Raw genomic sequence first — 24247 nt, 5'->3', positions numbered from 1 at the left:
AGGAGGAGAGTTACAGAGCACTAGAGGACAGCAGAGGGGACAGTCCCGATCCCATGAAGGAGCTGGTATTTGAGCGCAGCCTTGAAGAGTTTTGCCAGTTAGTGATTTCCAAGTCAGTCCCAGGAAGAAGGAGCACAAAAAGCCCAGAGAAGCAAACTTTGAAGTTAAGTCTTCTTCCCTGCACTTCCCTCTGCCTTTGCAACACCCTGCCTTTTTTCCTTGTGCTCTGTCCAGGGCTTCAGATCCAAACTGTAACCAGTATTACCGTATTTCTCCTAAGACCAGTGCCTTTCACACACATTGCCTTCAATTTTGGAAGCCAAATATTTATTTAGGAAGATCAATTCCTAAGAGTGTGTCTCAGCATCAAGTGTGTGTTTGTGAAGAATGGAACAACAAAGTTAATTATGTTCTGGAACCTGTCTTTTACATAGTCACAGCACTATTCTGCCTGGCCTCCCTGGGTTTGATTAGAATGTAAAGGGGCCTTGTGTGCCAGCCTGAAGGGCTGTGTGGAACCAGAGGAAATTTTTAAAAAGAATTACAGCTGAAAGTCATGCTTGTGTGATGTAAGGACATTTCGTGCAGCAGTGGAAACTGTGGGCTGAAATGTGGAAAGTCTGAAGAAAGACAGTGCAGAGGCTAATGCCGTAGTCCAAGTGAAAGAGGCTGAGGGCGTGACTGCAGAGGCAGAAGAGAAGAGAAGCAGTTAGGCATGAAAGGAGAAGCACAGATCTGATGCAAGAGGCTTAATTGGCTATTGGATGGGGACCGTTTAACTAGTCTAGGACTAGGGGCTTCTAGACTCTAACTGCTGGGCAGGGGTCTCTGTTCAACTTGCAAATGTGACCTGAAGCAAACCCTTTAGACTCTCTGCCTCGGTTTCTTCACGAGGTGGCATGCGAATAACACCCCTAGGGTTTTTGTGAGGCTCAAGTGAGAAAAGGTATATAGATTCACTGTAAAGTTATCAAGCAAAATGTAAGCATAACGTGGTGATGAAGATGCAGACATCACAGTTGTGATCGTTGTAACAGCTAATATTTGTCAGGCACTCCCTGTGGACCAGGCACCGTGCTAAGCATATGATCTCATTTCAACTTCTCAGTAGTCCTTTAAGATGTAGGTGTTTATTATTCTTATTCCTATTTTACAGTTGGTAGAACCAAGGCTTAAGAAGGTTAAGTAACTTGCCCAGGATCAAATAGCAAGCAAATGGCCGATACTTCAGTTATTATAGTTACTCCTGAAAGCATTTTCCCCTGCAGGCCTGAGTCCTTTATATTTGGAAAGCTTGAGGTAGATCGATTTTTCAAGAGCCTTATTAAAAGTCTGAATAAGGACTTTAAAGGCACAATTCTATTAGGTGCTTTGATAGGCCCTTGTTACCATTTTTTTTTTCCCTAAAATAAGGCTGATTATAATTTTTTTTAAATACTCCATTTTAGGCCCATAAAGAGAGGGGATATTCTGCCCCCAGAAAAAGGCCGAGAAGTTGCAAAGGAGCTGGGCATACCGTACTATGAGACAAGCGTGTTTGACCAGTTCGGAATCAAGGACGTGTTTGACAATGCGATCCGAGCAGCGCTGATTTCCCGCCGACACCTGCAGTTCTGGAAATCCCACCTAAAGAAAGTCCAGAAGCCTTTACTTCAGGCACCATTCCTACCTCCAAAAGCCCCTCCGCCGGTCATCAAGGTTCCAGAATGTCCCTCCATGGGGACAAGCGAAGCTGCCTGTTTACTGGACAATCCTCTGTGTGCCGACGTCCTGTTCATCCTTCAGGACCAAGAGCACATCTTTGCACATCGAATTTACCTCGCTACCTCCTCTTCCAAATTTTATGATCTTTTTTTAATGGAATGTGAAGAAACCCCAAATTGGAGCGAAGGAGCTGGTGAGAAAGAGAAGCAGAGCAGGGATTGCCAGGGGCGGGCATTGAGCCTTGACCCAGACGAGGAGCAGGAGGAAGGAACGCCAAGGACACCTCAGGCCAATCAGTGGAAGGCCTCGAGCCAGAACCTGTCCCAGCAGGAGAGTCTGGCTCTGGAAGGCAAGAGCTCAACTCCGGAGACACAGACCTTATCAGGCTGGAGCAAGGGGTTCCTTGGCATGCACAAGGAAATGCAAGCCAATCCCGTTTCAAAGCGCGTGGGCCCTGTCACTGTGGTCAGGATGGACTCCTCCGTCCAGCCAGGCCCTTTCCGGACCCTGCTCCAGTTTCTTTATACGGGACAACTGGATGAAAAGGAAAAGGACTTGGTGGGCCTGGCTCAGATCGCAGAGGTTCTGGAGATGTTTGACTTGAGGATGATGGTGGAAAACATCATGAACAAGGAAGCCTTCATGAACCAGGAGATTACAAAAGCATTTCATGTCAGGAAGGCCAATCGGATAAAAGAGTGCCTCAGCAAAGGGTCGTTCTCAGGTGAGGGGTCCAACGGTAAAGTCATCAATCCCTTTGGTTGTGATTTATCAAACATTAGCTGTTCCCAAATAGGCAAGAGAGTAACCAGCACTAACATGTGTCCATGCTTATATTTTTATGTAACCTTCTAGTTTGCGTGTATCCATCTATTTAATTCTTATCAGACTAATGGGCCAAATACTATTCCATTTTGAAGATGGGGAAATTGACAGGGAGGTTAGGCATATTGCCTCCAGGTTGTACAGTAGTAAATGGCAGAGCCAGGATTTGCACGCAAGCTGCCCTCTAAAGTACCCTCACGGCGCTTCTCAGTTAGGTCACATTCCTCCTGAGCCTGCACCAGAGCCAGAGCAAGTCAGCTCGATGTTCAACTCCTTCAGGCTCCCTTCCCTGACCACATCTGCTCTCCACTGACCTTTTGGCCTTGAAATCCTTGAGGTGATTTTGGCAACCCTCTGCCTTCGTGTCAAGGGTGCCTCATCTGTCCATTTCCCCCTCCCTATCCTTTCTCGCACTCTACCACCCTACACTTCTCTATTTCTCTTGCCTCTTCTTTATCCTTGATAGCTATGCTGTATGCTGACCACAGTGTCCTCACATAATTGCTTGTTTGTTTCTACTAAATTCTGAAATAGCCTTCTGTGTGTGTGAGTGTGTGTGTGTGTGTGTGTGTATTTCATTGTTAAAATTTGACTTCCTGACTTTTATTTACATGGATACTTCCATTTTGTCTTTATCTTTCATAATGCCTTGGTAGTACATATTTAGTACTATACATTCAGTAATTGATTACTGAGTCTGTTCATTAATTTTAAAACTTATGAATAATATTTACTTGAAACATTGACCATCATGAAATAGAAACAATCATGAAAGGAAATGTTACAAACCTGCAGTAAACAATGGACCTTAAGTGAAATGGATTGAATCGCCCTCCCCTTAATGCAAAGGCATAATGACCAAATACAACATGGAACTTCAACTGGATTGTCTTTAAAAAAAAAAAAAAAACCTATAAATACAATTTAGAGATAATTGGAAAATTTTGAGTATGAACTAGACGATGATATTACTAATTTTCTTAGGAGTAATAATGATATGATTATCTAGAAGTATATTATTATTTTTAGAAAACGCTTGATAAAGTAGTTAGAAGTGTCATGCTGTTAAAAATGTCTACACACATAGGGGCACCTGGGTGGCTCAGTTGGTTAAGTGTCCGACTTCCGCTCAGGTCATGATCTGACAGTTGATGAGTTCAAGTGCCGCATTGGGCTCTGTGCTGACAGCTCAGAGCCTGGAGCCTGCTTCAGATTCTGTGTCTCTCTCTCTCTTTGCCCCTCCCACACTCAGGCTCTGTCTCTCTCTGTCTCAAAAATAAATATAAACATTTAAAAAAATGTTTACACACGTATATATACACTTACACACATATTCACTACGTATACACACACACATACTCATTCACCCCTAGTTAAAGCAAACATGGCAAAATGTTAACAGTGTGATAAATGAGTTATCATTGTACTGTTTCTTCCACTGTTCTGTATGTTTGAAATTTTTCATAGTGAGGGAGAAAAACTATTCCTCTCCTTTATGTTACCATGTGGTTCAGAGAATTTGTATCGTGATCTCATGTGTCATCTTATATACTTACTCCTCAATCCTTGGATGACATAGAGGGATCTGGGTGTAGTGGTTGATACCAAATCACTAAGTAGAGACACGGAAAAGAGAGTAAGAGACGCAGGTTGGTGACTGTGGGTTGAACTCTCAGCAAAGCTGGCTCATGGTTATGTTTCTTTGATCTTTGGGCAGATGTGACGTTCAGGTTGGATGATGGAGCCATCAGTGCCCACAAACCGTTGCTGATCTGTAGCTGCAAGTGGATGGCTGCCATGTTTGGGGGCTCGTTTGTGGAAAGCGCCAACAGTGAGGTATGTGCCTTCCGAGAAGCCTAAGTAGTATCTTTATGACTGTGTGTGTGTTTGGTTAACCAGACGACTTCAGCTCTTCAACTGCTTCCATGGAGGTCACCCTCTTCTTAATTTTGCTGTTATGGGGAGCCATGGTCCGCTGTTCACTCGTGGTGTGTGAGCACCTGAGTGGTACCTGCGCGTCACCCTTTTATGGTCGCTGCTGTCATTTGTAAAACATGATCAGCTATACTTTTTTCAAATGTCACCAAGCAAGACACTACCAAACTCACATGCAATTGGGGCAGTCTGTCTTCCAGAAGTTCGGGGTGGTGAAAAATTTCTTCGCTTACCCGCATCCTGGGCTCAGCTGAGCCCCCAACCAGACGACGGCCCTTGAGAAGCCACATCCTTGTGCCCCTGTCTTCTCATCTGCACCATGAGGGGTGCACTGGATGGCCCTCGACATCTCCTTGAGCTACAGCATCCCCTGAGGCACTGCCCCGACTCGTCTTCTCCCAGCCTTTGTTAACTGGAGGAAGACAGTAATGGAGCAAATGGTCATTCCTCTGAACACACCGCTGTCAATGCTTGGGTCTAGTGGAAGCCACTGAGTCACTTCTCAGACGCTGGCCCTGTCTCCGAATAAAAGATATTCTTAGAGCAGAGTAAGCAGTATCTTGAAACCATTCTGTGTTCATCTTTTTACAAACCCTGTTGGAAAAGAAAGAAAAATTCCATTCAAGCACTTCTAACTTTAGTCTAGAAGAGCAAGCATTTTTGTTGAGTTCTGAAAGTATTTTTTAACCATCTTTTTTTTAAAGGGGACACCCCATCAAGTTTATTGTCCTAAGAGGCTCGCTTTGCTGATCTCAGCATCTCTCCACACTTTTAAAAGAAATAGAGAAAACAAGAGCTAACTTCTCGAAAGGGGCACTCACACCAGAAATCTGAGCACTCCCACAGTGACCCAGGAGCCTGCATTTGCATCCCCAAGTAGGGAAGCAGAGTCACGGCCTCACAAGCAGGGATGGCTGGGGCAGAGGAGGTCACTAGGCCACCTCCCGCTTTCAGAACAAACTGCAGCTGCTCCTAAACCAACTCCCAGCAAAAGGCTGTCTGCTGTGGGGGGAGGAGAAATGTTAGGATTGTTCTGATGACCTCGCTAGCTGTCTGCCGGCCTTTATAAGCCCGGAGGTCTGCAGCTGTGAGTAGTGAAGTCTTTCCTGTGCCACCAAAGATGTTTCCGAGCCATGTCACTGAAACTACGCCAGCGTGGTGGAGGCCGCCCAGTGAAGGGCGCAGGGCTTGAATCTCAGCTCCTCCACGTATAAGCTGTGTGGCCCTGGGCATCCTCCCTCTCTGGAAAGCAGGATAATAGCCACAGTGTGGTGGTGAAGTGCAAAAGTCACCACTCGCAGATCCTCATGAGCATTAAGTAAATGGTCGCTGCCATTAGTGTTATTTTGATGTCAGTCGTGTTCATATTCTTTCACTCTCACTTCCAAGAAAATTTGGGGAAGCCACCGATTAATAAGCCTTCATCCGAATGGCACTTCACCGGCTCCAGTAATCTCCAGAGATGAAGAGCCCGGAGGCTTGCTTCCCTTATGTGCCCAGCTCACTGAAATGTGTGCTGATTGTGCGGCAGAGCACCTGCTACTGACCCAGCAGAGAACTTGATCAAGGTCAGGAACCCAGGCACAAAGAGACACTGTCAGAGCTGACCTCACAAATGCTAATCCCCTTTATCCCTTCCCAGAATGGACTGTAATCGTCTCCAGATTAAAATGGGCAGGAGAGGTGACCAAAACAAAAACTTGGCAGTGAACATGAATGCACTCGTCTATGGTTAACAGCCTCTCTTGGAGGGGGCCACCTGTTTAGCACTATCTCTTAGAAAGACTAGGTCATTTGCCACTTAGAACGATAGCTGAGGTTAATAGGTATGGATGGCTTCTGCCCAGCTTAGAAGACAGAGACCATGGACCCAAGCAACAGGAGGTCTGTGCCAAATTCCTTTAGCCAGTGAATCAGGAATGCCATGAGCTGTTGACATGTGTGCCCTCATCTGCCCCTTCTCTTGATTTCCAGAGTAGACTATAATGGTTATATAGTTTGAACTCTAGTCTCAGTTTGACCTTGGGAAAGCGACCGGCCCACTCCAAACCTGTGTCCTCATCTTTAATATGGGGATAACAAGAGAACCTTCTTCAGAGGGCAGATAAGTCATGAGAGTACATGTGTAAAACATGGAATCTGGTGCTTGGAACATATGAAAGCTCGAGAAACGTCGGTGACCATTGTCCTGGAGGATCCTTGTTAAATTCTTTCCATGAGTAATTGAAAGTCTTTGTCCCCTGAAAGCCCCAAGTTAAAAAAACCCCAGTTCCACACTTCCTAAACCAGCCAAGTGTGGAGGACGGGTCACGGGGAGGGAGGAACATCAGTTAAATGCTCAGTAAATATTCCATGACTTGGGATCTGTCCTTTGTAGGCCACCTTTTAACTCTTTATTGTCCTGTGAAAACCTGACTTCCCGAACCTCAAAATTCAGTCTTTCTTTCTTTTTGGCATTAACAGAATTCTCATACGTATCCAGAAAGGAATAAGATATACCCATTGACGTTACTTTAACATTTTTTGTCATTTAATATTTAAGAAGACATTGTATTTTACTTCTATTTTTCTCATTACTTTTAATGTAGCAGTAAGCATAATTCTCTCCCCAGAGGTGCTCAGCAAGTGGTTCATTAAAAATGCATGCCTGAATTGTAGTAAGCAATGCTCTGAATCTGGAAAACTTTCTCATCCTCTATGAGACTGTCTCTAATTATAAGCCTAATAGTCTGAGCTGATCTTTGCAATTAAAATTTTAAACCAACGAAACTGGAATAAGAGACGTAGTTTAGGATAGCATTAGAGTCTCTTTGCTGACTCTTATTTCTTCTAAGCTACGTCCAGCAGGTAGGATGCAAAATTCTTAATTCCATTTCTTATATAGCTTCATTTATATTGTTTTTAAAGTTCTATAAAGTAGTCTCTCCATTGTTATGCAGTTAAACATAAATGTTGAAATGACAGAAACGGGCTTAAAAAAAAAGAAACATGAGAATGGTGTGTGTTCTAAACGTGTTTTTAGTTTGTTTTCATTTGCTCTAACGGTCCTTAACATTATTTGCCCAAAAAAAGCCATCACTTCAAAAAATTGTTTGCCTTATGTTACACAAGAAAGAAAAAGCAAGCCACAAATGATTATAAATGTCAGAACACTCCAGGGGCAGCTGGGGGGCTCAGTTGGTTGAGCTTCCAACTTCGGCTCAGGTCATGATCTTGAGGCTTGTAAGTTCAAGCCCTGCATCGGGCTCTGTGCTGACAGCTTGGAGCCTGGTGCCTGCTGTGGATTCTCTGTGTCATTCTCACTCTGCCCCTCCCCCACTTACAACCTCTCTCTCTCTCTCTCTCTCTCTCTCTCTCGGTCTCAAAAATGAATAAACATTAAAAAAATTTTTTTAATCAAATGTCAGAACACTCCAAAGACATTGAAAGTATTGGGGCAGGGCTGCTTACAGGAATCTGTCATCTCTTGTTGCTAGAAATAATTTCTTTTCACTTAGGATGTTCATTTTGTCATGACTTAGAACACAGTCTTAACAAAAAATGCTAAGGTAATATGAATATCTTCCAAATCCAGAGTCTCTGTGAAGAAGAAAAAGCTGAAGGTTATCACTAACAGATGAGGAAACCGAGGGTCAGAGAGGGAGAATGATTAGTCAAAGGTCACACTCATTTTAGTGACAAACCCCCAGGCCTTTCCCAGCCTCTTGCCCTGGCATCTAAGACGTTGTTTTCAAAACAGCAGACCTCCCCGTAGCTGAGAGAGCAGGTTTTCACAGAAAGCTCTGAGATTTTTTATATTTATGATCACTAACACTTTATCACACTTAGGACTTTGTAAAATGTACATACCTTCACTACCAAAATGGTCCAAATTTTAAAGTTTCACAACTTAACCTTCAATTATGTATAAAATTGTACTAATCCAAACACGATCTGCATAAGATAAATGCATGTGTAAACATATATGTATGTAAGCATATGCACAGGTACAACTGATATTAGATTCACTGGAATAGGAATTAATTACAATACAACAGCTTCTTTATTTTAAAATCACACCAGTAACAGTGTCTACTTGCCAGGTTCTATCTACTGTAGAGGTTGCCTAGAAACTTGAAATGAAGACCTTTGTCAAATCCTTGATGGTAGTAACCCATACAGCTTATTTACCAAATCATAATTGTTTTCATTGACTATGTCTGAAAGGGGGTGTGTGTGGAATTTTCTTACTATTTCTGGGAAGTTCTTTGGGCCTTCCCTCTGATACATAAAGAGAAAGCTCTGTCTGAAAGGACAGTCCCTGTCTGAGGTGGCTGGTGGCCATGCAGGAGAATGACATAGAAGGCTGAGATAGCTTAAATGATTCTGGAACCACAACACTAGAATGCATTGACCATGAGACCCATGTAGATTCTGGAGAGAAAGAGAAGGAGGGAGAGATGAGATGTATAATAGAGATGTAATCATCTTTCTGTGGTATATAGAGGTTTGCTAAGCACCAGAAATCAGAATTTTATAACTGTTTATCCTTCTCAACTTAAAATCTGATTCTTAAAAACTGTTAGTGAAATACAGTACTTTATTATACTGTGAGCCAAACAAACCTTTGCTTCCTTGCCATGAAGGGTTTCTTGTACTGCACAGTGGCTCTGACCACAGACCTTAGAATTATGCTCCCTAAGTTCAAATCCCAGACACTGACTAGCTCTGTGACCTTGGATTTGGGACTTAACCTCCCTGAACCTCAATTTCCATACCTGTAAAATGGCAAAAATAATAGTCTCTTCTTCCTGGGGAGGATATAAGGATCAGAGTAGATCACAGTACCTTGTGTATAAGAAGCCTTCAATTTTTATCATTATCATTCCAGTAGCTAATACCAGTGGTACTGTTCTGTACTGTGCCGGGGTCCGTCTTGTAGAGTTACTTAGAGTCTCTATGCTGCCCAGCAGTGTGCATCCTCATTGATCCATGCCTTGGTTCTCTAGTGAACTCCAGCATATATTAATATTAGCAACAACTACGGGTACTCAGGAGACAGATTAGGTAAATCCTACAAAGAAGATGCCCAACCAACTATTCCCCAGATGTCCCAGGTAAGGATTTCTCTGGGTTCTCTGAATCTACTAATACCTGATAATGTTCCGATAATTTTGAATCTATGCGGTCGTGTCACAGGAAAAACAATGAAGTGTGTATATTGTGTTAGCCACTATCGATAGAATGTTGGAATCGAGCCAGTCACTGTGGCAACTAGGGTGGTTCCTCATCCTCTGTTTTGACATCTTAGAGAGCTGGGCTCTATCGTGTGTCAGCAACAGTGTGGTTTGCAGCTCCCCCCAACACCTGTCATGTCGCTAGGAGATTTCTTTCCCCACAATAGAGTATTATAAGGTACTTGGCAAAGAGAGCCCATAATGTCATCATACATTTACAGCCCATTTGTCTGATTTATAAGTCCAAATAGCCATTTAAAAATTCCAAATCAGGCTTTGTCAGGCAGCCCCACTCTTTTGTCATCTACAAATCACACTGTTATGTGTAAAGCAGTAAATAGTGAATGACTTCTATACACAGCCTCAAAGCAAGTGTCCCAGACTTGCCAATATCAAAGCATACAGTTGGGATATTTATAAGCAGTGTAGCCTGAAAATGTACCCACTGCTTTCTTCAGCAGAACTTAGCTTTTTAAATAACGTTTCAGGTGTATCTCCCGAACATAAACAAGATGTCAATGCAAGCAGTATTGGATTATCTTTATACCAAGCAGTTGTCACCTAACTTGGACCTGGACCCACTGGAATTAATTGCCTTGGCAAACAGATTTTGCCTGCCACACTTGGTTGCACTTGCAGGTAAGGCCGATGACTGGGGGCCATGCAGCGTCTGACTGTCGGGCTTGTCAAAATTACACTTAAACAAAAATAACGTTTCCAGGGAATAAAAATTAATTTTGTATCACCCAACATAAGACTGTCTTGTTCAGGGTGGTGGGAATTGATCAGATGTATCAGACAGCCCAATTCAATTCCACAAATATTTTCTTAAGCACCTACTTTGTGCTAGGCCCTGTTGGGTGATGCAGTTATCAAGATGAGTAACGCATGATCCCTGCTCTTGAGACCGACGCTCTATGCACTCTGCCTCATTTGTGGACCATGGAATTTGAAATAAAACTATTGTGTCCATATTATCCCCATAATGTGTGCTCAGACACAGTCTCTAAGAAAGAGGCAGTAGGAGGCAGTGGCTAAGAACATAGGCTACAGAGCCAGATTTCTCGGGCTCAGATCCTGACTCCACCATTTCCTGGCTAGATGACTTCACACTTAACCACTGTGTCTCCGCTTTCTCTCTCTTTGGAATGGGGACCGTGTTATTCTACTGTAGAGTTGTTACGAAGATTAAGGAGTTAAGATATATATATAAAGTTCTCAGAACAGTGTCTGGCACCTAGTAAGCATTATGTAAGTGTTTTTTTTTTTTTTTAAGCTATTTTAGAAAATGTTCTGACATTGTCAAGAGCATTTTGGGAGAAAGAAAAAACGGGGACTTGGCTTCACTTCTCAAAATCTATGTGTCATTTCTGGATTTGTTAGGCTGGTAAGCTGAAACAGGTCTAAATAGGATATATATATTCACATACCTTTTTTTTAAATGTAAACCTTCAGCTTCATTCACTGCAGGTGTCAGTTAGCAATCTGGGTGTTTGTCACTACGTTAGCTGATGCCTGTTAATCGTGAAAGCAGAAATAGTGCCAGTTTCATACATTGGCCTGCCTGTCCCCCCTCATGCGGAAAAGTGCCTGAGCATATTAGCTTCCCAGTAAATACCTGTTGAATCATTAAGTGAATGAAAACGAATGTCGGAACAAACTAACTGGTCTTATCTGCACTTGACTTTGTGGCAGTGTCTTTAGAAAAGAAAATGTATTCCTCTGGACTCCAGGTTTCTACCAGGAGATCAAAGTCCTCCTTGCCTTGCTTCTTCCCCCACTGGAAAGAAAGAAAGAGATTGTTGAAGCATTGCTATTTGACTTTTTAAAAACTATTTTTAACCAGTACACCCAGAGTGTACTTATTTTTTAAATGCTAACTCTAGTAGGCTGCAGGAAGCAGTTCCTTTTTTCAGAGGTAGAGATTCTGATCCATTTGACTATCCAGTTTTTACAAGTATTTATCCTTTGAGGATGAACTGATTTTTTTTTTAAATAGCCAAAACCAATTTGGAGCCAGATATGCTGAAGAAGGTTTGTGATTAATCTTAAAATAATGCCATTTCTGCTTAAATATTAAGTATGGTGATGAAAACATGGGACTGACTTCTCCGTGAAAGGAACTGAATCAAAGAGAGCTTCTCGGGTAAACGACAGACTTCTGTGCATCTTTCCTTTTGTTATTAAATGCTATCATTACTATTATGATTAATATAGAGCTTCCTAAGAAAATTCCCTTAATCATTTATAGTGTTTGGTTAGTACAGAGTGTTTAGAACATGTTTTTTTTTTTTTAAATCAGTTTGTGGCATGAAAATGCTTTGCAAACATACATGTTAAAGGAATGTCAAGAAATGTTGCTATTAACTTGAAATTAAAAAGTCCAATGACTTCTTTGGAAAATTTAGTCCCAAATAGTTCTTTGTCAGTCCAGCCAAGGAAGATTGTGCCAAAGAAACCATTCAAACCTAGATCTCGTATTGACCAGATAGAGGCATGTTGACTAAGACGTACGTAGAGCCAGAACAGAAGGTAAGCATGATTAAGACAGTTTATTGGACTAGAAGAATACATGCAGTGGCTAGAGATGAAAAAAGCACCTTGACATCAAGGAGCTAGAAATGGGAGCCTAGATTGTACCCACACAGGTCAATCCCAAATGCAGGTGATGGCCCCAAACAGAGGCAAAGACAGTTCAGTCTCAGAGCCACTATTCCAATTCAGCTTCCAAGCCTTGGACACAGCTCCCAGGCTTAAGTGGCTCTCCCAACCATATTTTTGTTACCTCTGAGTGAAGGTCTCCCCAGTCTTTAGACTCCAAGAAGCTGAGCAATAAAGATGTCACCCATCTTCAGCTGTTGAGACAGACATAGGCATTCACATTTTTAATTCCCCATATGGATCCATTCCTCTGACACTCAGTCCCTCCACTGTCAGAGACTGTTGAGAATTGGAGTGATAGGAGTGGAGAAACTGTCAAACAGGAAGATAGCAGAGAGTCTAGAGGATTCTATGAAGGCGCTGGATTCTCCAGAGCAGAACTATCTGATAGAACTTTCTGCAGGGATGGAAATGTTCTGCATCTGTGTTGCCCAATATACATGTGGCTATTGAGCACTTCAGTGTGACTGAGGGTGTGAATTTTTAATTTTAGTTAATTTTAATTTAAGTTGAACTTGTCTCATGTGGCCAGTAGTTACCATACTGGACAGCGAAGGTCTGGAGGACTCTGGCTATTTCAGAAGTGCAAACGAGTGTCCCACAGTTGTTGGTACAGTGGCTGGAGACCAGAATTCCCCATGCTGACAGGCCACCCTGAGCTGAGTTCAGATGGCTACCAGAGCTGTGTCCCATACTTCCTCTCCAGTTAGGTGGTCCCAGACCAGACCCTCTAGGCGAGATGTCTGGCTTACAGGGTATGGTTCAACTTTCTCCCGTTCTGTCTCTTCCCCAGAGCAGTATGCTGTTCAGGAGCTGACGAAGGCCGCAATGAGCGGCGTGGGCATTGACGGGGAAGTGCTCTCTTATTTGGAACTGGCCCAGGTCTGTAACAGTTTGCCTTTCACCTTTTCAGTGTGTTCAACCAGTTCATTTAATGCTGATAAAACATTCCGCTGTTGCATCTGTCTAAATAAAGATGTCACCACTGAGTCACAGAGGGCCCTGTGTACACTGAGAAGATCTGAGAGTTTCATGTTTCATGCACCATTCACCCTGCTGGGCTTCGTTTGAGAAAACAACAAGGACCCTACCCCACGCCAGCCCCATTGTCCCCCGAGGCACCAGCTTCACATGTGGGAGAACAACGTGGGGCATGATAGGGGAAGGTTTTGTCTCTCCTTGTTTGAATTCTTGGACACATATTGGCCAAGATCAGACAGTTTCTAGAACTCCACGAAGCCCTGTAATGCCCTACATCTTACTGCAGCTCTCCTGGGGTTTTCCAAAATCAGTATTTGTTAATATCAATATTGTGATTCCATAATCCCAGTACACACTTGCACTCTTCCAGCGAGGACCCAAGATCCAGCTCCAGCTTTGTCATGCATAACTTACTCAAGGCACAAAGCTAAACTCTGCCTCAGTTTCCTTATCATCCTGTCAACCTTACAGATTATTTTGAGAATCAAGTGGGAAAGAATGTCCAAGAAAGAGCAGTGAAGAGCAGAAGCCCTCTCACAATACAAGGCACCCATGTGGGATGCTTAGTCCCTGACATAGACTTCACTGACAATGAGTTTACGGAGGAACTAAGAAAAAATCCTTCAGTCCTTTGTTCAGCCCACTGGCTTTGGTTTTCGCTCCCCTTCTGTGTTAGGGCGGTGGTTTACTAAGTCTTAGATCCTTCTCAGTTAAGGGAGAGGAAGTGGTTTCAGGGAGAAGTGGGGAGGAAGTAGCAGGCCAAGATGGCTGGGATTCCCAAGGGGAAAAGGCAGAAGAGGACTTTACAGCAACCTGCTCATTGTAATTTACCATGCAACAAGTATTTTTATTTTCTCCCCACATATCAGACACCACCCTAGACAAAAGGACATGTGGCTACAAATGGTATGGGGCAGTCATAGGCAGTGAGAGAAATAGAAGCATGAATTACTAAAATCCAATGGGAAACACAGCCTAGTAGAGGTTACAATTAAAACCAAGAACAGACATCTGTTGCAGTAGGATTAGCAAGCTCCCATCAAAACCAGGGGTGCCTGGGTGGCTCAGTAGGCCAGGGGTCAACCTCGGCTCAGGTCATGACCTCACGGTTTGTGGGTTGGAGCCCCGCATCAAGGTCTGTGCTGACAGCTCAGAGCCTGGATCCTGCTTCGGATTCTGTGTCTTACCCTCTCTCTGCCTCTCCCCTGCTCACACTCTGTCTCTCTCTGTCTCTCAAAAATAAAATGTTAAAAAAAATTTTTTTTAACTGGTTGTCTATACTTGGAATCTGAGGTCTTTTGAAACAGGTCTGGAGCATAGTTTACAATTTGTGCTCTCTCCAGTAAATACTCCTCCTGGAAAAAAATGAAATGACCCAGAATTCCATATAGGGCGAGGCCACTTGAGGTAATGATTTGCAGTTGTGTTGATTTGCTCTGTGTCCCTGCCCTGACACGCGTTGGCAGGAAGAGTTAAGGATGGCATCTTCCATATCTTAGCTCATTCATTATACCCTAGCCTAGTGGCATGCTGGGCTTGTTTCACAATGAGCCTGGGGACAGGTGAGACCCTGATCTGTTGTTGCATTTTCCAGTTTCCATGGTGTAAATCCCCCCACCTTAACAACGTGAAATTGCTGAACTCAGAGTAGGGAAGAAATAGGCACAACTGACTCCCTTGGGCGGGTGCAGGCCAACTCCAGGACACCAGTGCCCTAATCTTACTTTCCGAAAGAAACCTGATATCAGGAGAAGTCGGAAGCATCAGCCAAAATTGTCTATAATGTTGGGGTTGCAATTCTCAGAATTTCTTGAGTTATTTTCTGAGGACTTCGCCTTTCTTCTGGGCCTTTGTTCACGGTAGAGACATGGGTAGAGAGGAAGCACCCTGTCACTTTCGGGGCTTCACCCAATCAAAGAAACCTCAGGACCAACAAACTGAATGGATGTCTGAGAAAGACGTTGACAGAGTGTGAGGTGTGGAGTAGACCTGCCAAATTTGGGGAGAAATGGGGAGGTGACTGTCGATCTTTGAGCACGAAGTCTGTTCTGATCACAGCTCCCTCAGCTGCTACCCCCCCAGGCACCTGCTCAGAAAGGAGATGCTGTGAGTGTCGACTCCCTGCCACCCTGCCCACACCACCCCCTCTTCTCAGGTAACCAAAGGACAGGTATAGGACAGTTACACATTCTGCAGTCTCCTCTTTCAGATCTTCGGTCCCAGCAAGTTGAGCTCTGACATGCGACACAGAGTGCTCCATGGCCTAGGCTTCCCTAAACAGAGTTGGTGTCCCTGCTCCACTGCTGGCTGGCACCTTCCTGAGGCCATGGTCATTTGTCGCGAGTGGGCCAGCAATGGGGGAAGCTGGGAGATAAGGCGCGCTCTCAGCTCCTGATCTGGCATGGTGATTATTTTCGGTGCGCCTATCACAGGGGCAAGGAAGGGGTGTGCCAAACACTATATTTGGCTGGCGTTGGAACCATGGCCAAAGTCAAAACATTGTAGTCAAAACAAGAGGTTTACTGAATTAGTCACACGGGCCCTTTATCTCTTTCACCCCTCTCATGGCTTCCTATTCTTTGTGGCCCCACTTTAGAAAGCAGAGTCTGACCCCCCCCCCTTTTTGGTCACTTCCCTGTAGTTCCACAACGCCCACCAGTTGGCCGCCTGGTGTTTGCACCACATCTGCACCAACTACAACAGCGTTTGTTCCAAGTTCCGCAAGGAAATCAAATCGAAATCTGCAGGTGAGACTGTGGGTCCCTATGTGTCCGGCTCTCATCGCCTCCAACCGAAGCATTTACCTCTGTGCCCTTGGGAAGGTCCATGAGCAGCAGGCAGCTCATGGAGAATTCCTTGTGACTGGCTGGCAGTCACATGCATGTGACATGACACAAGGACTTGTGGGTTGGGAATTCTCTTTGAAGAACTTCATCCTTGAGGGATTTGGGTGGAGTGGGGATCGGGGTTCCCTGCTGCACACCCTGCCGAGGTTGTTGCTCGTCCTTGTCTAGGGGGGCATGCCTAGGGCCAAGCCTACACTCTGAAGTAGGCGGTCCTGGGTTCAGGTTCTCTGTGCCCGGCTACGTCAGGCAAGTGATGGTAACTCTCAAAACTTGCCTGTCACTATCTGCAAATGGTCCTACACACTGGGCTGTTGAGAGAATACATAAGAGAGCATATATGAGAAACATTAGGCACAGAACCTAGAATATAGAAGTATTCGATGAACCAAGAGTATTATCATCTTCATCTTTCCTTCATCAGACAACCAGGAATACTTTGAGCGGCACCGCTGGCCCCCTGTGTGGTACCTGAAGGAAGAAGACCACTACCAGCGCGTGAAAAGGGAACGAGAGAAGGAAGACATTGCACTAAATAAACATCACTCGAGACGGAAGTGGTGCTTCTGGAATTCATCTCCAGCAGTCGCCTGAGGAGGAAGAGAAACAAAAATCAGTAATCTGACACACACTTTTAAAAGCACTACTGTAAAATTAGTCCTATTATTAGAGATAAGTCGTAGTTCAGGTTTCAGGCACTGATCTTCCTCCACTTTTGTGCATTTATCTTTGTTGGGATCAAAGCACAAGCCTCCCCATCAATGAGCCTGGACAAAAAGGGAAGTTGACGCTCACTGCATTCCTTAAACCTATATGTATATTTTTTGTTAGAAGGCTTAATAAACTTTAGTCCGTTATTCCGTTTGTTTTTATACAAAGGAAAAAAAAATCCAGCTTTCATGTTTCAAATTCCAAATTGGAAAATATTTTTATATGGTCTCTTGTATTTTGTTGAAATGAAAATACTATGTATTACTTTATTTTACAGGCCACAAATTAACCATGAAGTCACCCTGTGATTCTCTGCCCACATGACCACCAAGCATTATTACATAATTAGAGGGTTATCCTTTCGTTGTAAAGTAAAGGGTTGGAATGAAATTCCCCCAAGCGCAAGTTAGAGAGTGTTTAATCTTTGTTCTGCTGAATAACATTGGTATAATTACCAAGTCAACTCCAAGAATGTGTATTTACAATATTTGCCGTGTAAGTGCTAGTAATTATATGGTTATATGTGCCATGTAAAATACAGTGATATCAAATCTTCTGTTGTTTAAAATGTCCAGATTCAAGAGGATAATCTTTATAATCATTAGAAGGGCTTATTAAATCCCAGCATTATCCAGGGCAAACCCACCAGTGGACCTGAATACAAAAGATACCATAAGAGTGTTGGTGTTTGGATTGCTGTGTTCGGGTTTGTGTCACGCAGTATTCCTTGATCTTGCCATGCTTCTGCATGCAGATTCTCTAATGACTTGAATCGAGATGGGCGAGGGAAAGATCTCCAGACTTTGTCCCATCGTCTTTCCAACCGAAACAGGCTTCCTCAGGTCTCTCACCTGCAGCCAACTTCACTTTGTAAGACACGCATTTTTAACTCTTCCCAGGGAAAATTCATGCCACTGTAGAAGTAGGCTGAGGCAGACCACCCACCCCTACTGAGATTCAGCGGGGCCTATGAAAGCGCAAAGCTGGAGGCTGGGTTGTCTGAGGTCCCTGCATTCTCCAACGCAGACAGGAATCTTATTCCAAGAGTCTAGGAAATGGTGCTATTGTGAGTTAGTCCTGACCCTTTGTCATTCTGAGTTTTCAGTGTTAAAATAGAAAGCATTGAGCAGGGGAGCTTTATAGAAGCAGTCAATCATTGCTTCTCTGTACATTAAAACGTTACAGCACTCATACAGAGCATTTTAAGGCGACAGCCCCATACTTGCCATGGGATGTTGTATGGCGGGGGCTAGGGCTTATTTTGTTGAGAGGTCAACTTACTGATGCTAAAGGCTGTTGATTTTTTTTCTAGTTGTCGGAAGTTAGAAGAGAGTTGAGTCTAAACCCAGTGTTGACAACCGTATGCATTTGAAAATCTATCCAGATTACGGATGGACGTTTATTTACTGGCAGTGGATACACACCAGATACAAGAGATTGGAGAGGCCCAGAAATGCATCACCCTCTCATGACAAAGGAGAGGGCGCTAGAGTAGAGATGGATGGTTGTAAATGCTTTTACTTTAACTTTTGGTCAGTGGGGCTGTAAAGCATTAACAGAAGGAGAAAGGAGACAGAATGAGAGGATAAATGTCAAGACTCAGGACGATTTGACATATATCCCACCATAAAATGGCAACAGTTGAGTTTTTAGTGAATGGTCAGAGTTGAATTTATACAACCAAAGCTCCCATGTGATTGTAATCTTGCCAAAATATAATGGACATGTAAATGAACCTGGGGAATAAGCAATAATATCCACTAGTGTTTGTCATCAGCTACTGTAACCAAGTGGCTGGTTCATTTGGTTGATGCTGATTATGGCCTTTAACCATGGTGGTTTGTTTTCGTGTTTTTTATTTCACAAAAAGCCAATAAAACTGTTTAGCTATAAAATGCCTCCTTTTTGTTTTTAAGGACTACCAAAATATCGTGTGTATAATTTTAATAGCTTTAAAAAAAAAAAAAGTCAAAATGATAGAGGTGCTGGGTCATGGGGGCTGTGTGTGCTTCCATAACAAGGCATGTTAATGACCGTCATCTTTTTGGTATTGCCAGCAGACAATCAAATGCCAAATGAGGGATCTGGCTCTTTGTCCTTGGATAATACAGTTATGTCACTAGACATGACAGAGCATTGGAAAAAGCAGAAAAGGTGTGGGGGCTCCTGGGTGGCTCAGTCAGTTAAGCGTCCAACTCCTGATTTCAGCTCAGATCATGATCTCATGTTTTGTGAGATCAAGCCCCACATTGGGCTCTGTACTGACAGCCAGAGCCTGCTTGGGATTGTCTGGGTTTGGACAATTCTTCCAGCAATTAAGTGAAAGGTTGCATTTTGGTCCATGAAGATCAATCTTTTCTTTAGAAGCAAACCTAAGAAAGACTATGGGAAAATCTGTAAACAATGTCTAGACTTCTAGTTAGTATAAGGTCTACCCAAACTCAGAGGAAAGAAGGGTCTCCAATGAGATCTCATAACAGCACTCTTCTGAGTGGCATATCTCCTATAACTCCATGGAAAGGAGTTGACAACTATACAAAATAACTGCAGAGAAAAGACAGTGAGATTTCCAACACCTTCCCACACCTTTCAAAGGTGGGTAGTCCATATCATGACACCATTTACATAATATATACCAATGAAGTCCTACCTATAGGAAGCACTGATCTAAGTTTCTCCCAGAGGAATGCCTGGCAAATCATCAAAGATTTCAACATTGGCATTATAATACCCACAAATCCTACTGGTTCAGAGGTAACTCAAGTATTTTCTTTATGGACATTCAAAGGCAAGAATTCAGTGTTGCTAGGAATTTTTTTTTCACATTTGTTTCCATTGTATGGTATATCAGTTATCAAAATTCAGTTTTCATCACTGTGACATTGACTTCTACTAGTCAGAGGAAAAAATAAAATGAATCCTGAGTTTCAAAACTATTTTATGAGTATAGCATTTCTGAAATGAATGCCTTTCTGCAAGCTAAAGATTTACCAGGCTATTTCTTTTCTTTTTATTATTTAAATCGAAGTTAGTTAACATATAGTGTAATAATGATTTCAGGAGTAGAATTTAGTGATTCATCACTTACATAGAACACCTAGTGCTCATCCCAACAAGTGTCCTTAATTCCCATCAACCCATTTAACCCTCCCCCCCCCACCCATCTCCCTTCTAGCAACCCTCAGTTTGTTCTCTGTATTTAAGAGTCTTTTATGGTTTGCCTCCCTCTCTGTTTTCATCTTATTTTTCCTTCCCTTCCCCTATGTTCATCTGTTGTGTTTCTTAAATTCCACATACGAGTGAAATTATATGATATTTGTCTTTCTCTGACTTATTTGGCTTTTTTTTTAGAGCATAATATACTCTAGTTCCATCCACGTTGTTGCAAATGGCAAGATTTCATTCTTTTTGATCGCTGAGTAATATTCCATTGTATATATAAACCACATCTTCTTTATCCATTTATCAGTCAGTAGACATTTGGGCTCTTTCCATACTTTGGCTATTGTCGATAGCACTTCTATAAACATTGGGGGGCGTGTGCCCCTTCAAATCAGCATTTTTGTATCCTTTGGATAAATACCTACTAATGCAATTGCTGGGTCATAGGGTGACTCTATTTTTAACCTTTTGAGGAACCTCCATACTGTTCTCCACAGTGGCTGCACCAGTTTGCATTCCCACCAAGAGTGCAAAAGTGTTCCCTTTCTCCACCTCTTCACCAACATCTGTTGTTTCCTGAGTTAATTTTGGCCATCAGGCTTCTTCTTGAATTGAGCATTTCTTTAATCCAATACTCTAATTGGATGCTAGTGGACAAGTAGCAATAACTCCTCTTATCTAGAAGAATGTGACTATTGCCTTAAAGATACAGAGAAGGGGCACCTGGGTGGCTCAGTCAGTTAAGCATCCGATTCTTGATTTTGGCTCATGTCATGATCTCATAGTTTGTGATTTCAAGCCCCGAGTCAGACTCCATGCTGACAATGCAGAGCCTGCTTGGGATTCTCTCCCTCCCTCGCTCTCTGCCCTTCCCGCACTCACACTCTCTCTCAAAAAAAAAAAAAAAAAAGAGATATAGAGTTAAAAGTTAACCAAGGAGAATGTGTTTCTGTTATATGTGTAATGAAGAAGCAGCTCAACAAAGCAAACAAACAAAATGCTAAAGATAATTTTAAAAAAGAAATAAAAAAAGAAAAACGGAGAACAAGCACTGACCAAAGCCACACTTCAAAGTTGCAGTAAGCACTCTGAGACACAGATGTACTCTGTTTCAAAATGCCAAGTTTTGAGATTACTCCATATCTTATGGCTGAATTTATTTTCAGATGAAGACTTTGCTTTCTTGAATTTCCAGTTAGAAGGCAGGTGATGTATGCAACATGTAAAGACACTGGTGTGGCAACACTGGTGACTTGTAAACGCAATGCTTCTAGAAAGCTGTTCTGTTCCCTCTGGCTGGACTTGAAAACTCTATCTTGTGCCTTTAAATTGTATATGTTTACTTAAACAATTTAGATTCATGGTTTTTCGCTGGGTTCATGTGTAAGTGCCTCATAAGTTAGGTATTACCTGACTACAGTCTACAAAATATGGGAATAATTTAGGAGCAGTAACTCTTGGGTAGAAACCAACCACATAGTTGCACATCCACAGGCATGAAAGTGGTAGAAACAATGATAGGAGACATGAAGTGACTTGTCAGCAATCACTCCTATTGCTCACAAAAATTTCTAGGAACACAGCGTCTCAGTTACACAATATCCAGTAGAATGTAGATGAAATGGGTAATACGCAAATGCGGCCCCATGCAAGGAGTATTTGAATCCTTTGAGTCTGAACACATTCTCAATCCAAAGACGAGAATGGTTAGATTTTTGCAGGCAATCATTGAGGAAAGAACTTGATTCCCTTCTCTCTCTCTGCTTGGATGCCCACGGTGAAAATAAAGGAAACCTCATTTAAAACGAAGTCAGGAAGCCCTGAAGGGGGTGCTCTCACACATGTACCACTCCGCAGCCTGCATAAACAGCAGAAAGAAGAATTATCTTGACAAGAGAGGCATTTTTCACATAAGAATTTCATCTCCTGCTTTTAAGAAAAACAAGGAAGATCCCTCCCTGCCCCAGCAACAGCGCACTAACCTCCTACCTGCAGCCAATGAGAAACACTACAACCTTAAACTCTTGTTCTTCTCCAATGAACTGCTGTTTAAACAGGGCCTTCAATTTCCTCCTAAAACCTAATAAAAGCTGACCTTCCCTTTGCCTGTGGTTCATCATAGCTTGCATGTTCTGAACTGCAACTCCACCGCTGTTCCTGAATAAACTCATTTTGCTAGGAAGTAACTGGCTATTTTATTTTTTAAGATTGACACAACCAAAGTTTGGGCATTTTATTATTATTATTATTATTATATTATTCCCTCCCAGACTAATAAAAAAAAACATCCTTTTGCTTTGATGATTCATGGTGGTTCCGATCAGAGTGGGTATCTACCCAGGGGATAAGCTTTTGTGTGAAAAGATACACAACCTCCCTAAGCTTTAGTCATCTAAAACATGGGAATGGTTTTCACTTTTTTGGGTGCAGATTAAATGAGATGATTTAAGCAAAGCACTTGCACAGTTCCTGGCATATAGTAAGCCCTCAGTAAATGAACCTGTGATCTAAGCGTGTTGACTACCAAGATAAGAAATCTGAGAGAGTACAACACTGCATGTTTCAGAATAGAACAATGTGGGCTTTTCCTCTTTTCCTTAAAACCTTGCTGCTTAATGCTTCATGACAGTGATTTAAAAATTAGACAATAAAAGCTATGGGAAAATAAAAAAAAAAAAAGCCAGAAAGTAAAGGCGGGTAATGGCAATATGGAGGAAGGTATAGCACTTTCCACAAGGGCTCCCCCCTCCCTAGGCTGCCCTGTCTCTATGGAATAAGGGCTGCACTACCCCAAGGCCAAACTTGGCTTGAGTCTCTGATTCCTTTGGAGCATTTTCTCTTTCATTCCTCCCAGTCACCTTTTTTTCTTATTTTTGGATGTGAAGAGTCTAGTTAACCAGGCTCCTCAATGCCCTGAGTGCTTAGCATTATCAGCTGCAGTCCTACAAGACCCTTCTCTTTCATAATACCCACTCCCATAACATGTTCAATATATGTCTTTACATGTGTGGATATCCTTAGATACAGTGCTGTTTCGGGTGTGCGATCAATTTCATTGATCCATCTTTCAGGCTCCACATTGTTTTTGGAAACCCAGCCACATAATACTGCACCCAGTCCTATGCCTCCCATAGCTGCATGGTTTTCCTTAGATCATATCCACATTTCACTCTCCAATCCCACTGGTGATGGGAACATTAGTCAATCCTCTCTCCCTGGCATTGCAAACGAACCTCCTCACACACACCCTGGGGTCAAGATCTAAAAAACAGATTCTGGGACTCCCTCCAGATGTATAAACCAAAGCCTCTGAGCTGATGGACACATGTGGGAACTCACTGGTGAGTGAACTCAATGATGAAAACCCTTCCCTGCTCCCAGCAGTCGGTTGATAGGATTCTATAGAATTCAAGACTCAAAAAACCTGCAAGGCTCTGACACAGCCCAGACACTTGTCCTCTGGCCCACAAGAAGAGAAAATGGGCTTAACTCCCTGCCACCTGAGAGGCTTTTAAAGAGGCTCTCCTGATGGTGAAAGTTGTGGCCTACTGGAATGAGGTAGTCAATCCCATCTGGCTCTGGCATTTTGTGTCCTGTGACTCTCACGAAACTCCAAAGGACAAGATGGCCTCTCAGGAGCCCCTTGAACACTAACATCCCTGATTTTCTGCCTTAAAAGAATCCTTGCTGGGCTTGTGCATGCTAATTGAAAGTTGCCTTCTAATTTTATGTCACATGAAGTCTAAAGGAAAAGTAAACTGCTAGTACAAATTCAGTAGATTGTTCAAACTGTCTCAGAGACTTTCAGTTTCTTTATGACTCTTAAATTCCCTAGAATCTATCAACTTGAATATAAAACTTCCCTTTTTCCTAGTTTCCTACCTTTGGTGGTCAGCCGAGAGCAACACCTCCTAATTCATCAGATGGAGCGTGTTCAGGCCACTGTGATTTCCCTCCCAGCCCTACTCCCACTGGGATGCTCAGACTTCACTGTCACCACTGTCAAGACAGTCTTTTACTTAGTGAATCACAGAGATCTCTTTAAAAATAAGCATAGATGGGATGCCTGGGTGGTTCAGTCAGTTAAGTGGCTCAGGTCTTGATCTCATGGTTCGTGAGTTCAAGCCCCATGCCGGGCTCTCTGCTGGGTTCTCTGCTGTCAGTGCCTGCTTTGGATCCTCTGTCTCTCTCTCTCTCTCTCTGCCCCTC

The 24247-nt window shown here is 42.9% G+C and overlaps 1 protein-coding gene across 12 annotated transcripts in view; it reads left to right on the top strand.

Annotated features, from left to right (window-relative positions):
- RHOBTB1 (Rho related BTB domain containing 1) overlaps positions 1-18766 on the top strand; it is a 122295-nt gene extending 103529 nt beyond the window's left edge. For 11 of the 12 annotated variants that reach the window (XM_045437528.1, XM_045437522.1, XM_045437527.1 and 8 more), the window contains 6 exons: positions 1449-2428; positions 4247-4365; positions 10169-10319; positions 13135-13223; positions 15964-16069; positions 16590-18766. In XM_045437528.1, the coding sequence (XP_045293484.1) occupies positions 1449-2428; positions 4247-4365; positions 10169-10319; positions 13135-13223; positions 15964-16069; positions 16590-16759 (1615 nt within the window). In that variant the 3' untranslated portion in view covers positions 16760-18766. The other variant, XM_045437530.1, reaches the window with a different exon arrangement.
- The last annotated feature ends 5481 nt before the right edge of the window (positions 18767-24247 follow it).

The sequence above is a fragment of the Leopardus geoffroyi genome, chromosome D2 (assembly GCF_018350155.1).
Source record: "Leopardus geoffroyi isolate Oge1 chromosome D2, O.geoffroyi_Oge1_pat1.0, whole genome shotgun sequence".
Classification (NCBI taxonomy): domain Eukaryota; kingdom Metazoa; phylum Chordata; class Mammalia; order Carnivora; family Felidae; genus Leopardus; species Leopardus geoffroyi.
Note: the sequence above shows the minus strand (reverse complement) of the source record. Positions and strands in the feature narration are given on the sequence as shown.